Here is a 16,756-nt window from a genome sequence, read left to right as displayed (position 1 = left end):
TTGCAGTTGGTAAAGGTGGAGCTCATTTTGATTACTGGGAAACTTCATCAATAATAATGAATCCATTTTTACATTAATAATCTGAATCTAGTCCACAAAGTGACTCATGATGTCAAATAAATGTAAAAAAAATCAAAATGTAGAAGTGTAAAGTAGCATTAAATGGAAATATTTAAGTAACAAGTACCTCAAAATTGCAGATAAAGTACAGTACTTGAGTGAATGTACTTAGTTACTTTCCACCACTGTGAAAACTTCAGTTTGACAGATTCACATTTATGAAAATGTATTTATTGTGGCTCTTATTCTTTCTTTCATTCTGTCTTTCTCTAATAATTAATTAAATATTAAATGATATCAATGTCAGTAAATGTTGTTTAAAAGGATGTTTCAGCCAATCCTATTTTTCCTGGAGGGCGGACCGAATTTGTTTATAATTCTATCTGTTGTCCGTCACCAGTGCGCATGCGCAGCCCGGGGTGACGAAGATGGTGCTCATCAAGGAATAGTGAGTCTGAAGTGTTTTTAAAAAACGTCTTTTAGTACATTTTACGGTCGCGTTTTCATCCGCCCGAGTGCTTATTATTGAGGAGTAAAGACGTGCGTGTGTCGTTTAGTGGTGTCAGTCGCTTGGTTTTACCAGTATGTTGTCCGTAAAGAACCCGCGTTGAGCAGGGTGGATCAGGACGTGGATAACGGGACCTACACCGGTCTTTTTTAGGCGGTGCTAAGTGCGAGCTAACGTGTTAGCGTCTGAGTCCGAGCTAGCGTGTTAGCATCTGAGTCCGAGCTAGCGTTAGCATCTTGAGTGCGAGCTAACGTTAGCATCTGACGGGGTAATTAGCTTCTTAATGAAAATGAGTTACATAAAAACGACTTTAATGGTTGAATAAAAACACCCGATATTAGCTTAGCTTATCCAGTTAGCATCGTGCTACATCTGCAAAAGGTGCCGTGATGTTAAGCTTTCGGTCGCGTGAGCGACAGATTAAGGTTCGGATTTACCACGAATGCTAGCTAGCTGTAGCTAGGTTAGCTTTAGCAGCCGGCTAGCCGTTAGCATGACAATTTTTCCTGACAACGGTGTTGTGATTTTGTAAATGCACACATCTGACACATGTTAACCACCGAGTAGGTGAATAAAACATAACTTTGTCGAAGCATTTGGCAGAAATGAGCCTTCATTGTTCGGTTATATCACGTTAGCAGTTGTACCCTTCAAGCTAGCTTGAGGTTACATGGAACTACTTTGCTGTTACTTTGTACAGTAGCTCTTATAACAGGGCGCTTGATAGATAGATAGACAGGTAGGTAGATAGATAGACAGGTAGATACTTTATTAATCCTGCAAGGGGAAATTGTTGGTACAGGTAAATAAAATAACAGAGCAAAAAATATCAAAGGCACAATATATACAATGAAATAGAATCATATTCAATTGACTAACTAAACATTAGTGCAAAGATTTAACCAAACAACAGAGTAATGGTGATATTGATTTGGCCAGAGGTGATTTATTATAAAGTGTTATTGCAGTGGAATGTTCTCCTGTATCTGGATGAGTCTGTCCCTGCAGTAGGTGATGGAGAGGATGGTCTGCAATGTTTTCTTAGCAAAGCTAACTAGCTTGTACTATGTGGCTAACCTGTTTATGAGCTCCAGATAATGGTACCTGTTGTAGCCTTGAGGTGTTAAGCTAGCCCTGGTTAACCCACTCCTCTCTGTAGTGTTCAGCAGTACAGCTAAATTAAACCTCAGTAGGAAAAATCCATTAATTGTGCTTGAAAGGACCATCGTGTCTGGAAGAATATGCATCTGTAGCTAGCTGTAACTTGGCATGGTGTGTTTCTACAGCGGAGATATCCATCCAAAGCCATGTAGTAGTAGTAATAACAATGATGATAATAGCAGCATGTATAGCACTTTAATTAACACAGTAACAAAGTCCTTTAACAATTAACAAGAGAGTCATAAGCCTATACAGTAAAGAAGAAAAACCAGATCAATTACATGAAATAATAAATAAATTGAAGATGATCTTGGCCCGAGTGGTCAGTTTAAAAAAAGGTTAATTTAAGATTAGATGTAGAATACGTTGCTCAGAATCTGCTCTCTAATCGAGTGTCTATCTACTAACTATCTTACTCACAATATAAGAAGTAAAGCTAACAGAATGTGGAGGTCTGTGTCTTGAGCTCACGAAGAGAAAAGCACATTCAACACTAGTGCTGCCAATTAGTTTTCTCAGAGCACCGATATAGAAGTGAACAATCGAAGGCGTCTGACAGAGAGCTCTGTGGTGTTATTAGTGATGCCTCAGTGGGGTTGATGGTGTTCTAATGTATGGGGGGAACTCCAGGATCTCTCCCACAGTTTCCCCCCATACATGAGAACACTACAGTAGAAATACCAATTTGGAGAAGTTTGTTGTTTACTAACAGATGTTGATTCAACTTAATGGTCATTTATTAGTCTTATTCAGCGTTTGAGGGTGCACATCTGCAAATCAAACTTGATCACTTATAAATGAATAGTTTCAGTGCACTTTAACAAGAGCATTTTTCAGAAGATGGCAGCATCTGCTTGTTTCTGAGAGAGAACAAGAAGTTGTAAACTTACATAAATAAAAGATGAACAATGTTTAGTGGCTAACTTTGTTCTACAGAAGCCAAAGTTAGAAGGCTGCCTGCAAACATCCATCAGTCCGTCACTAATCCAGAAGTTAAAGATATTCACACGACTGTCACTTCTGGCATCAAAATGTTTGCTTGCTTGCTGATCAAAATACTTGCTGATTAATCTTCTGTTGATGGTTGAGAGAAATGAAGCAGCTGAATACTGAGACCTGTATAAAGGCTGACTCCCTGCTGTACCTGTGCTGCAGGTGTCTGTCATGTCTACAGAGGCACACAGAGGACTTAGACTGGGTCTTACATAACTTCAGGTTACCTGGACTACACCACCACTTGACCTGTGACTGCTCGACCTTTTGTCGAATAGTTCTGCCCTTTATAATCCAACAAAGCTATTTCCAGTGCAAACCCTTCCTCTGCTGCAGTGGCTCTGTCACACAGAGTGCCAGTCAGTGTTAATACAGTGTGAATATTATGGATGCAATTCCACAGACGTGTTCTGTCCCTGGCCTCAGTGATATGCATGTTTTTCCTGGCACAACACAATCAATTTCTCAACAGCAAATAATGAAGCAGATCAAGCAGGCCTTCACATTTTTATTGGCTGACTTTTGATCTCGCGTAGAAGCAAAACACGCTTTTGAATAATTCTTCCGCTTTTAAGCCGGTAAAATGAGACCGATGCCTCTAAAGACAGCAACAGGAAAAAGATTTCACATTGGTTCCTCGTCTCGTGGTGAATTCAGTGATACTAACAGGTGTGTTCATGTTCTTCACAGTCTCATGCAGTGGATGCTTTTGCAACATTAGTTATTTTATCTCTGTTACTAAAGCCTCCGCCCGGCCTCGTTCTTCCAGTTGAGCTTCATTGTTCACAGTTCCATGAACACCAAAACCTCAGCGTGGATGTGTCTTTGAAAATGTAACTTGCACATCAATAAGTCCACGTTGTGGGTGAAAACGTGGTGAATGTGAGAGATGCAGATGTTTGTTAGTAAAACTAAACTATTTACAACATCGATTGTCTGCAGATGATTTTCTCGGCCACGTAATTCAGCGTTTAGTCCATAAAATGTCATAAAATGCTGACAATATCCTGAACCTAACATGACGTCTGACAAACGGTGTAAACCAGGATACTTTCAGTTTGCAATGATATAAAAACACACAAAACACTGATAATAAGGACGCTATGAACAGTTAATGTCATTTTGCCAGAACAAAAGTTGCAGATTTATTTTGCGTCTATCGATGGTTTCTTCTGGAGAGTTCTTATATGAGTATGATTGGCCATATCCATCATCTTTGACATAGTTTTATATCATATTCTCCTTGTCTCTCGTGATTCTCTTGGCTGTAATTACATTGTGTAATAGCTTTCAACTTGTTTACATCATAGACTGCATATTGTCAGCCCCCAGCGAGCTCCATCAGTCAGCTCATGTTCAGGTTAAAGGTCCTCAATCTGCCAATCTTTGCACAGGATTCCATAATTAAGCTGTAATATTTAACTATAGGCTGTTTATAATGCATCCCTGGTTATGCTGCTGTTTGAGCCTCGTCTGTGTGTATGAGATATGGATGTCATTGATTCAAAGGAGAAGGCATCACCCAAAATGAAGTAAAACCAATATGTCATTTTGACCTGAGATTAAACAGGAATATATATATATTTATATTGAATTTCAAAGCACTGGATTGTTGCAGCATGAGTCCTTACTGTGATTATCCTGCTAACACTCTTTTTTTAATAGTTAATGCAGATTATGTCATGGTTTTAGGAAACCCTCCTCCTATTAAGAGGAATTCTTGTTGTTTAATAACGGGCGTGTAGCTACAACCATATGCTGTTTCCACATGACATACTTTTGTGGACTAAAGCAGAGTTTAGACGTTCGGACTGGGAGACTTTCCTCTTTTAGCAGCAGAGTCGCTTCATTCTTTCCCCAAAGATGGTCGGAGTGAAGTTCATCCTCAACATGCTTCATGCTTTGGCATCTTCACGAGGTCACTCGATGCCATTCAGCCACCCAAAGATTCAGTTAATGCTCAAGCATTTGTGGTGATATTAAGATAAAGAATGACAGTTTCATTAGTCTTTGGTTGTCTGTTACACATCCTAACATTTGAACACCGTCTCCAGTATTCTACCGCTCTGTTTCCACACTAATGTGTTGAACTTTGTTTGTTTCTCTCTCCACTTCCTGCCCCACCGCTCCCTTGTTTCCCTCTCTCAGCCGTGTAGTGTTGCCAGTCTCTGTGGAAGAGGTGAGTAATCACTGCCTCCATACCCTCTTTGACATCACAAGCTATTCTGAGTTGTTTCTTCCACAAAACATATTGTGTATCACAGCTAAAGCATGATCTTTGTGTTGTGTATTTTTCTCCTGAACTGCTGGTCCACTCAGGCCTTCGTCTGGGTCACGAGCCGAGACAGAATAGCCTTTGTTAGAGAGCGCTGGTGCTGGTGTGACAGGCTGGTGGTGGTGTTTGCAGAGGGAGCTGGACTGGACTGTGAGCTCAGCCTTTAAAACCACAATCTCTCTTGTCATCTTTCTCTTAAATAGCAATCGCTTCTTTTTATCTCCTCTCTGAATCAGACCAAGTGAGCCCAGACCCCAGTCTGACATCCAGTGACGTCAAACACTGGCCCTTTTTCACTGCCTTCTCCGCAAAGGGAAAATCATCGTGACTGGCAGTTAAAGCGTTTAGTTTCTCTGGGTTTTCTGTAGAATGAGTACACCACATAACAATAATGGTGTCAGCAGTAACGTCCTAAACAACAGCGGTTAATATTCCATCTTAAGACGTAGTCCTCTGGGGCCCAATGAGGCCACACAGGTGATTCATTCAAGTCCTTTCCTTTAGACTGAAGGGAAACAACAAAGGGATGTTTTGAAGCCGTTTATCACCAGTGTGATGTGAAAATGTGGTTCAGCAATACAGTTTAAATAGTGTCCGCGTCCACACATCAAGACCCCGTCTAGACAGAGCGTCTGACGGGCTAACGTTAACTACACAACACTAAAGCTAATCGGACTCCAAATTTGACGCTAACACGAACGTTGGCGGTTGTAGCTAGCCCCGTTCTGTGACGAACATTGAATGTTATTTGTACATATCGGCTACACTTCCATATTCACTGTATCCGAGCTGCTGGCTGATCTCAGGACAGATATGGTGCTTTAGTTGGTGGTTGAGGTGGTTGTTGGGGTGTTTGTCGCACAATATTCAGAAACTCCATGTCCCATTGGTCCAAAAGAAAGCCCATTTGTCCGACAGTCTATTACCCCAAAACAGACTGTCGGACATTGTTCTATTAAATATACACTCTCTGTGCAGCAAAGAGAAGCATGTGGCTGATTATGATGCTGTATTTATGACTTCAGTTGGAACAAAAGTGTGGAAATCTGCTGAAAGACGAGGGATGATTAAGCAGCAAAAACACCAGAATTTAAAGGCTCATCATGAACCACACCTCATTAACATCCTCAGATATCCATATGCGCTATATGAAACCCGTTTAAACACAGAAGTCTGGCCTTTTTCAGTACACTTGAACACAGTCTGGAATTTCCTGCGTAGCATCTAGTGGCCGTCTCTGGTACTGCACCCTTGAGGCACCTGCCTTAACTTCAGGAACCTGCCCAGTCTTTCACAGGACTCGTTCCTGCAGTTTAACGCCGTTTCATTCAGTCTGTGTCTTCTCTTTCCTCTCTTCCCTTTCCTCCCAGTATCAAGTAGGGCAGCTGTTCTCTGTGGCTGAGGCCAGCAAGAACGAGACGGGAGGAGGAGAGGGCATCGAGGTGCTGAAGAACGAGCCGTACGAGAAGGATGGGGAGAAGGGACAGTACACACATAAAATCTACCACCTAAAGAGGCAAGTCTCTGGAGTGGAGCCGTAAGGTCCTCTATGCACAGTGAAGTCGAAGCTTTAGAGCAACATGCATGCAGCAGTGATGGGGATGGAGAGAACAGGACTGAGGCAGCGTCTTTGTGACAGACATCAACCAGACTGAGAAATGTAAATTATTTATAAATAGCAGCTTCACAAAGCAGGCTTTTATGGCGTTGCTATCACGTGTTGACTGAGTAACCTAAGGAGGTACGACACATAAAACCTGGAGCACCGGCAACGGAAACATGAGCTGGATTTTTTGCCTCCGTCTGGACGTGTTTGTTCGGATGGAAGGAAACAGACAGCGCTTGTTGCCAGCTGTTAAGGCCGACGGTAGGAACGTTTTGGCAGCAGTCTGAGGGGAGACGTTGGGTTGTTGATACTCTGCATGCCAAGATGAGCAGCCATTTTACTGAACCGGCTTCACCTCGTCGTATGTATTCCTGCATTGTGTGCTCCACGTTTACACGGAAGAAAGGGCGCTTTCTGCAAAGTAGATTCACGCTTTCATCCCTCGGATAACGCGAGGCTTCCCTCGTGTTGGTGCATGTGAAACCGCTCACAGGCTGTGTAGAAGAACTGGATGGAGTCATTGGGATGTCAGCCAGTGGTTTGTGGACTGATGTTTTGAAGCATCAAGTTCAGGAATTCGCTGTCATCTTGGATTACGGCCGTCGCCATGTTGGTTTTTTTACAGCCAGTGAACAGGAAGTGACCATATCTGGACTGAGGAGGAGCGATGTAGAGACGCTGTATACGTCTCTGGTAGAGACCTGTCAATCACTGTGTAGCCCCGCCCTAAAGCATCCCCTGCTTTATGGGCTGTTTGACTCTAAATGGAGTTTAAGTTCTACGTAGACGCACAAGGAGAACTGAAACATTCCTCTTATTTTACATTGTGTGACTGGTTCTTTGATACTGCAGGAAAACAAAAAGGATAATTTGTTACAAGTAGAATCATATAATTAATCAAATGTTTTAATTCAGCTCTGAAGATGCTACATTTGTACATATGTAACCAGCTCTATGGGTGTTTTATTTGAGGACCATGGACTCTATTGTCTGACTTCCTTCTTCTCTCTCTGCAGTAAAGTCCCAGGTTATGTGAAGATGATCGCACCAGAGGGAGCGCTAGTGTTTCACGAAAAGGCTTGGAACGCCTACCCGTACTGTCGCACCAGTAAGTTCATGTTGTTTCACTGCAGAGATGCTCGCCGTAGCTTTAGTGCACCATGTCTGAATGTAGTACATGTTCCCATATGGAGCTTAAACAGTTTGTCCACCTGTTGTTTGTGTCATGATGCTCATGTTCTCTTCTCTTTTCCTCTCCCCTCTCCGTCCTCTGCAGTTGTGACGGTGAGTAGTCTTTTATTTCTCACTTTGGTCCCAGTGAGATTCATCTGCATGTCTCTGAAGTGTTTGGTTGTTGGAGCTCGGTGATGTAGCGACTGCTCAGCTGTCGAGCTAACCACAAACACCATCAGTCAGTCTGAGCTTCTGTCTGTCATCTCTGTAACCGGTCGTTTAAAATCCTGGAGGTTTGTTCATCATTTCATTCAGGGAATAAAAGCTCTCCACGGTTTGCTAACGGCACAACGATCAACACACAATTTCTCCAAGGGACATGTTTGACTCTTTCACGGAGCAGTGTAACTCCCACAGAGGAGGTCCTCTCTGTTCCCTTAAAAGGTCAGCAACAGCATCACAGCTTGCTCTTTGCTCAGCGGTGCACGTCAAAGCTTTACAGATTTAAATTCGTCCCCTGCGAGCAAAAATCCCCGATCAACAGAATAAAACAAAATCAATTTTAATGGAATTACAGTGAATTTTTAACCCGTTGTATTAAAATGGACTGTTATCATACAGTGCAGATCTGCACGATTGGAAAAACAGTGTGTGTGAGTTAAAGGTACAGATGTTCTGTTCTCAGTCCAAACCGTTCCAGCCTTATTCTACATGCTGGTTGAGTGCACAGATACTCCTGTATGTGCAGCGTGCAGCAGACTGTCGCCCATGAGTGATGTCTGCTGAGCGTCTTCACAGCCCGTACGTCGCTGCTCATCGCCTGCAAGCTAGCGGCCGGCGCTGGGGTTAAGAATAGCGCTGAGCTGAGCGCCGTCGCTCGTGTCCTTTCAGTATAAACGTCTGATTGGTTAATTGGATTTAGCCGAAGTACATCTGTCAGAATCCTCCATTCATGGTATGACTGAGCTGCTGCTGACGTCATTCAGTGTGACGGTAGCGCCTCGTGTCATTCTTCTCTCCAGCGTGATGATATGTGTGTGTTCTCTCTCCTGCTTCTTCAGAACGAGTACATGAAGGACGACTTTATGATAAAGATCGAGACGTGGCACAAACCCGACATGGGAACAATAGAGAATGTAAGTGGGGTTGGAGACGTTTGAGAAAAGATTTTAAAAGAAAGAGAGAGAAGAACAGTCACATTTGAAGTGGCGGAAGCGGAGATATCCTGACTCTTAGACATACTGGGTCCTACGTTTCCCACAATGCAACACGAGAGCATCTTTCATTAGATAATCCCTGCCTGATAAACAGTGCACTCCTAGTTTATAATGCAGGCTCTCTGTTATAACATGAAGCTATAAAGATATAAATGAATCTCCCTGACTTCATAGAAATCTTCACCAAAGTGTGAAATAAGGAGAAAAAGTTCCAAAACACCAGTTTTTAATATTTGAATCTCATTTGGTTTCCACTCAGCAGAGATTTGAATACGTCCTCCTGGGACAAACGTAGTGTCCTTGTTTCCTGAGCCGAGCTTTACCTGCTTGTCCTTCTCCTCCGTGTCAGGTCCACGACCTGGACGAGCAGACATGGAGGACCGTGGAGGTGTCTCCCATCGATATCGCCAACAGAGATGAAGTCACCCACGGGGTGAGTTTGTCTTTAAACTCAGATATGATCAGACATGCAGGATGTCTCCACCCTGAGGAGGAGTTTGGTCACACAGGTTCATTACCCATCATCCATAGAGCCACACTGAAATACTTTAAACTCTGCCCGGCAACTTCATGTGAAGGTGAGGACTGGTGGTTGTTCAATACCTTTTTAGATGAGCTTATGAAAGACCTGTTGGTCAAAACCTCTAAAGGTTTTTACTCGCATGTGTCTCCTACCTCCTGAGCTCCCAGTCCTCCCAAACAATGCGCTACACTTGTGTTTTTGTATTGTTTGACACTGCATTTCGTTGTGCATCCCTGTGTAGCTGCACGGTGATGTGGTAGTTAGCACTGTTGCCTCGCACCAAGAGGGACCCGGGTTCGATGCCGACTCTGTGTGGAGCTTTAGGTCAATGGATGATTCTAAAATTGCCCGTAAATGCAGTAGTCTGGCCTTCGCCCTGCCATTGAAGGATTGGATCAGTGAATGTCTCCAGGGCGTTCCTAGTGTCCCAGCAGCTGCTTCATTACTCGCTGTCTGTGGATCAGCTCCAGGGCGCATTATCTATTCATTCATCTTTGTATGTGTTATTATCTGTGTCTGTTCGGCTTAAAGAGTTGTACAGTATTGTGGAAACGGAACCTCCGGTTCTGCCGAGTGAAGCCTCTTAAAGCTGCATTCTCTCTAGTGTCCACCAGGGGGCGACTCCTCTGGTTGTATAGAAGTCTATGAGAAAATGACTCTACTTCTCTCTTGATTTATTACCTCAGTAAACATTGTAAACATGAGTTTATGGTCTCAATCTCTAGTTTCAAGTCTTCTTCAATACAGCATGATGTTCATTTAGTACATTATGGTCCATTTAGAGTCAAACAGACCATAAAGCAGGGGATGCTTTAGGGCGGGGCTACACGGTGATTGACAGGTCAGCAAAATATATTTAATAATTAAGCAACGTTTCAACATGGCCGTCTTCTCAAAAGCATGATGAATGACACTTCCAGCTGTCACTCAGTAATACCTAAACCTGTGGTTTAACATCTTAAAGGAGGTGTTAAGCCGTTTTCATCCAGGTGGGTGTTTCCTCCCAGAGCTCCTGTCCAGTAATGACTCAAGTGGATCAGTGTTGAGGCCGAGGATTAATCTGAAGGTCCATCTGCTCCCGGTGTTCCACACTCGGTCCCACCAGGCCTGATGGATTAAACAGCACAGTGAGCCTTGAGCTCGGGGGGTTTGGGGTTAAATACAATCTTGTGGTCGCTGATTCTTTATTATTCCTGAACACAGACAGCCCTGTTTGACGATGTTGTGGTTTTCAGATAATTAAATGTTTTTAAATGGTATAGTAATGTTCAGAAGTAGGAGGATTTTCTCTATCGGACTCTAAGTAATAAATCAAGAGAGAAGTAGAGTCATTTTCTCATAGACTTCTATACAACCAGAGGAGTCGCCCCCTGGTGGACACTAGAGAGAATGCAGCTTTAACACATGAAGCTTTGGCTTCACTCTTTAGAGCCGGAGGTTGTCGCCTGGCTTTAACAAACAGGAACAAACAAGATGTCCACCAGACTTCCCCTCTTGACACAGTGTGACTATAAGCTCAGTGCAGAGTCATTGAAAGCAGCAGCAGCTAAACAGCTGACTCAGCTACAGTCCGTTTCTTGCCGGATCTTAAAGTTCTGTGTTTAATGTCGTTTCAGGACTACAAGCCAGAAGAAGACCCGGCTCTGTTCCACTCCGCCAAGAAGGACAGAGGACCTCTGGGCCCCGACTGGAAGGTAACCCGACGTAGAAGCGTGAAAGCAGAGCTGCACCAGCTGCTGGACGCCGTGTCCTCTGTCACATGATTAATGCTCTCGCCTCCCGTCCTCCACAGAACGAGCTGAAGACAGACTGTCCCTACATGTGTGCGTACAAACTGGTCACAGTCAAGTTCAGGTGGTGGGGCCTGCAGACCAAAGTGGAGAACTTCATCCACACGGTAAAGCCTCGTATCTCTTCATGTCAGATCACTGGTGTTTATACTTATAATGCAGTATTTGTGTTGTTTATAATGACTCATCTGCACCAAACTACACTAGAACATGGTTTGAGCATATTTCAGATACATTGAACAGTGTGTACTTTGCACTTCTTAGTTTGAACACTAGATGTTGCTGCCATCATGAACAGCTGTTTGACCTACAGTCATTACTACTAGTTGGTTATTTAGGTAAACAAGACAGGAGATGGTGAGTGAGAGCCAGAAATGAGTCGTTTTTCACAGAAGTGTGAAATAAGACACCATGGACTCAGTTTGTTCACAGGCTGAAGGGTTTCCAGGTCTACAAACACTGATTCTCTTGCAGCGTAACTTCTCTCATTTATAAAACGCTGATCCACACTAAATGTTTGTGGAAATGCACACACGCCGAAAAATATTGTGATTTCTCAAACCTTGCCTGCCTGTGTGCAATTTCCTCTTTATAAATCCCACCTCCCGTCCTCTACACGCCCACATTCAACCATAAACCGTCACGCAAAGCACCTCATGAGTGTTGATGTGTAGAAACAACCGTTATAAATGAGTTTATGAATTACTTTGATTTTCTGTGTCCATGAAGTGTTGTTTCTGTTCTGGACACCAGAGGGAGACATGGCTGCTCTTAAAGTTGAAGGGAGTAAAAGTAAAATGTACTAAAGCCTAGTTCAGCTCATTCCAACATGGACTGAAAGCAGGAAACGAGTCTTGTTGTTGGTTGTGCAGAAGCATAATTATTTTACTTATTACTTATTCCCTCCACAGCAAGAAAGGCGTATTTTCACCAACTTCCACCGCCAGCTGTTCTGCTGGATTGACCGATGGGTGGGTTTGACCATGGAGGACATCAGGCGGATGGAGGAGGAGACCCAAAAAGAGCTCGAGGAGGTAAATACAGATCTACACTGGACCGGACCGTCTTCTTCCTGCTGTGGTGGTTGATGTTGAAGAAAGTATCTGAACAATACAGTTGATCTCTTTGCATGTTTCCAGATATTCTAAAAGTCAAGGAGCTGTCTGTTGTGAGTGCTGAATGTTGTGTTTGGACCAGACAGCTGGAGAGGAAACAACATGCTCCATGTAACCCTTTCCCTCCTGACTCCTCTGACTAGATGCGTCAGAAGGGAGATGTGCGAGGCACCTCTGCAACAGACGTGTAGAGGCCGGCGCTGTAGGTCAAACACACTAGAGGCAGGCTGAGTAAGTCTCCCTGCAGGAGGGCTGGAGCTGCATGGATCCCTCTCCTAACTCCGCTGTCTTCACTTACTCACTTTTCCACTTCATGTGTTTGGTGCTTGACATGTTTCTCTTTCAGCGCTTTGTGTTCTTCCCGTTCTGACCCTCTTGTTTTCATCTCCTTCTAAACGTTCATCGACTCACTTTTGTCTTTCTCACTCTCGTCTTAACGTTCTCTTCCAGCTCGATGCTCGTCTGCACTCCGTTTGTGTTGCTCTGTGTTTTGTGATCATGTGACTAACGTCGGGCTGCACCCAACACTTCATTCATAACGCTGACATTTAACTTCTTAATCAACGTGTGAATATTATGCAGCTTTGTTGTTGTTGTTGTTTAAAGCCGGTATTTCTGCAAAGTTGCAGATAGAAATCTGGCTGCACTAATATTATTAGTATTATGTGTATGTATGTGTGTGTGTGTGTGTGTGTGTGTGTATATGTATATGTATATATATATATATATATATATATATATATATATATATATATATATATATATATATATATATATATATATATATATATATATATATATATATATATATATATATATATATATATATATATATATATATATATATATATATATATATATATATATATATATATATATATATATATATATATATATATATATATATATACACACAGACATAAGTCACAATGGGATTTCAAAGCTTCGTTGAAAAATATTTGAATATATAAAAACTAAAGATGTTCGGTGCAGCCCGAGAACAAACAGCCGACAACAGCCGATTGCTCACAGATTTAAACATCTCTCTGTCGTCTCTTCCTAACTCCCCCCCCCCCCCCCCCCCCCCCCAGCTGCGTAATACAGGTCCGATTCGAGGCACCAGTGCTGCTCATGAGCAATGAGGCAAATCAACCAAACCCCGTCACGATGACGTCATCAGAGACGCGTCCACCACGATGAGGAGGAGGCCCGACGCTGCGTCTTCTCCTCCCGTCTCACATGATTCATTGGGGGGTTTGATGATGAAAGATTGGTTTAACAGTACTGTACAGATTCTACCCCGATCACAAGCCTCCTGTTCACACAGACAACATGGTTTTGCATACATATTTAAAAAAAAGAAAAGAAAAAAAATACCCCTCTTTGCACAGAACGTAAATTGCCTGATATGTAATTGTTAGTTGATTGTTACGACGGGCTTTGTTTTTATTCAGGTGTGCACACCGGGACTCAGAAAGTCAAGCCTTTTTAAATTCATTAGAATGTTTTTAGCTTCCCACAACAATTGGTATCTGATGACTTTAGCAGGTATTGGACCATTTATCTCCCACCTTCCCTTGTATTATAACTGTCCCCCCCCCCCAGTAGTGTCTATATTCTGTCTCTAGACGTCCTCTCCTTGTCTCACTGTCCCCTCTGTCTGGCAGTTAGTTGGGAATTTTACGTTTCTTTTTATGTTTTGTTTTTTCATTTTGAGGCTATGGTTCAAAGCAAAGTTAATGCTCATGCATGATGGGTAATTATCGACTATTGCCCCTCCCCCACACATGTCTCCCCCATCATCCTCCTCCTCCGTCACAAGTGCATGTGAACAACAGCAACTCCTCGCTAAACTGTCATTGCATGTGTACAGTCGCTGCAGTGCAGCTTTCGCTCCAGTGGATCGTTAGTGTTGATTAGAGAGAGAGTGTGTGTGTGTGTACGATACACCGGTGTGTTAGTGTGTGTGTGTGTGTGTCTGTGTGTGTGCTTGTCTGTTATCAGCTGCCTTCGCTCTTACCGGACCGTCCTTCTCGAGGCTCCTCGTGGTCTCCGTCGCTGCATGTCAACAGGGCTTTAAACCAACGAAAGATTATTTCTTTACATTTTTTAGCCATAAAGTCAGTGCGTGGCCGCGTGCATGAATTAAGGTAGTGATAAATATACATTATAACATAAATATATATCTTTATTAAACTACCGCTTCCTCTCTCAGCTGACGGAGCTGATGGGTCCAGGCAGATCTGTGGTGTTTGTTGAAGTTGTGTCGTTTTATATTTTCACCATTTAGTTGGTTTTTTTTTAAGCGTTTCATCTTGAGGGTCAGTCTGAACGGTTTCTAGTTCAACAGTTCAATCTCTTCTGCTTTAGGTTGATCTGAAAACATCTCTTCTTCTTATGCAGGATGGACTTCACTCACAACAGAGCTCCGTTAGCGTCTTTGTGTAGAGCGGAGTGCAGATCCTCTCTAGGTGAAATATGTGATGTGTTCTATGATCATGACGTAGCTTAGTGCGAGTGAGACTGTGTGTGTGTGTGTGTGTGTGTGTGACCGGTTTTAAAAGAGAGTTATAAGTGTACTTTATAATGGTCCATTGTAGAAATGGACATCTTGTACATACAAACACTGACTTGAATGGATAATTCACAGCTTCTCAGCGGTGTCAGGTCTTTATCATTCAGTACTGCTAACTTCTTGAGGTTCTCGTGTTGTCCGAGCAAGAAGAAGTGTCCGCGCGTCCTCGTCCGCTCTCGTGAATGCCGGGAGACGCTCGTGTCGGCCTGAGCAGGATGTGTGCGACCTGCAGGAGACACCTGACGAGTTTCACACCTGTACAAGCATGACCTGGAGCCGCTAGATCGGCACCACGCGAGGAGAGGGTTCCTAAAGAATACAAGTCCAGATCTGGATCGGCATGCTCAACAGCGTTTTATTTCATTTTATTATTTTCCTTTCTCTGTGTTTGATCAGGAGAAGCTCTCGAACTGCATCAGAGAAGAAGGGAAATCCTTTATTTTATTTTATATAATAAAAAAGGGGGGGGGGGGGCTCCTCCTCAGAATCAAACCGGGTTCAGCCGGACCTCCGATCACAAGACGAGGAGTGAAAGACCGGACCGAGTTTGAGGAAGGCGGGAGTCGGCCGTGTGATGTACAGTTTGGTAGCGTTACCAGGGATGCCAGCCGGGGTCTGATTCTGAGGGGGGGGGCGGGCTAGGAGCTAGGAGATAGGAGCTTAGGGAACAGATGGAGTCCAAAATACTGCTGTCTCTTTATTGTAATCATGAATACACACTCGCAAAATCTACTGTTTTTGTTCTTTTCTGTTTTCACTTTGAAAGACAAAGATTCACAACGTTCTATTTTCTCTTTTCTGATGAAGGCAACATTCAGGGGAATTAGTAGTGAATGTAAAACAAGTAGTTCATGTTTGTTTTTGTTCTTCATGGCCTTCAGGCTGTGACAGAAGGTCTAGACAATGGAACATAACAGAATATCTAATAAATTTGATCAAATAAGAGAATCAATGTGATGTCTCCTGGTTTGTTTGTTTGTGTAAGAAACGTCTTTCAAGGAGATTATTGACTTTTACTCTCATCTCGCTCCCTCAACATATAGAGAAATTACTGAAAACTGAACTTTGCTTTCTGAATTTACATTTTAATATTAAAATTGAAACTTTTTTTCAGGTTGTGATTGTTTTGGGACAAAATTTAAGAAAATTCTAAAAAGGGACAAAAGATGAGCAATTCCTTCCAGCAGAGAACCAGACGTCACGATCTTCAGACTGAACAGGTGGAAGATGAAGCTTCTGCTTTAATACGTTTCACACTGTCCCTAATACCAACATGCCTTATTTGTTTATTCAGTTAAACTTCTCTACAACTGAACAATAATTTGACATTTTTAACAGAAACCTTTTGGTTCTGTCATTTCTAAACATTTGCATTTCTTTTAAATCACGTCGGCTTTCAAACCGGCACAAATCACACAAACGGTCAAATGCAAAATGACTGAAGGAGAAAAAGTCGAGTGTCCCAAGAAAACCTATTGGACTGAAAGGGTTAATAATAAAGGTGGACGTCACTTCATTGATTCTGTTGTTCTTCACAAAGAGCTTCTTTCTGCCCAAAAACAAGTGACGACATGAAAGTATTGAATCAAGTCTCTGAATATTGGAGCCTTAAAATAAACGGTGGGATAGTTGGTTCCTTGAGTTGTTAATAATTGGATTAATAAAATAAGATAATTAGTCCCACAGTGGGGACATTTGCAGGACTACAGCAGCAGAGTGGATAGTAACAAAAAAGAGACTTAATTTAAATAAAACTGATC

General features: G+C 42.7%; 1 protein-coding gene across 2 annotated transcripts; it reads left to right on the top strand.

Annotated features, from left to right (window-relative positions):
* Window positions 1-462: 462 nt before the first annotated feature.
* Window positions 463-15,948, top strand: pitpnb (phosphatidylinositol transfer protein, beta). 2 transcript variants are annotated; one of them, XM_076110364.1, is made up of 12 exons: window positions 463-508; window positions 4,871-4,901; window positions 6,368-6,513; window positions 7,620-7,711; window positions 7,880-7,887; window positions 8,838-8,912; window positions 9,343-9,426; window positions 11,133-11,210; window positions 11,309-11,413; window positions 12,218-12,340; window positions 12,565-12,652; window positions 13,513-15,948. In XM_076110364.1, the coding sequence occupies exons 1-11, from the start codon at window positions 489-491 to the stop codon at window positions 12,610-12,612; spliced, it is 810 nt and encodes a 269-aa protein (XP_075966479.1). In that variant the 5' UTR covers window positions 463-488; the 3' UTR covers window positions 12,613-12,652; window positions 13,513-15,948. The 2 variants fall into 2 exon arrangements, with proteins under 2 accessions (XP_075966479.1, XP_075966448.1); XM_076110333.1 differs by lacking the exon at window positions 12,565-12,652.
* Window positions 15,949-16,756: the final 808 nt, after the last annotated feature.

Source organism: Anarhichas minor, unplaced genomic scaffold, assembly GCF_050575085.1.
Source record: "Anarhichas minor isolate MPS153535 unplaced genomic scaffold, ASM5057508v1 ptg000002l, whole genome shotgun sequence".
Taxonomy (NCBI): domain Eukaryota; kingdom Metazoa; phylum Chordata; class Actinopteri; order Perciformes; family Anarhichadidae; genus Anarhichas; species Anarhichas minor.
Note: the sequence above shows the minus strand (reverse complement) of the source record. Positions and strands in the feature narration are given on the sequence as shown.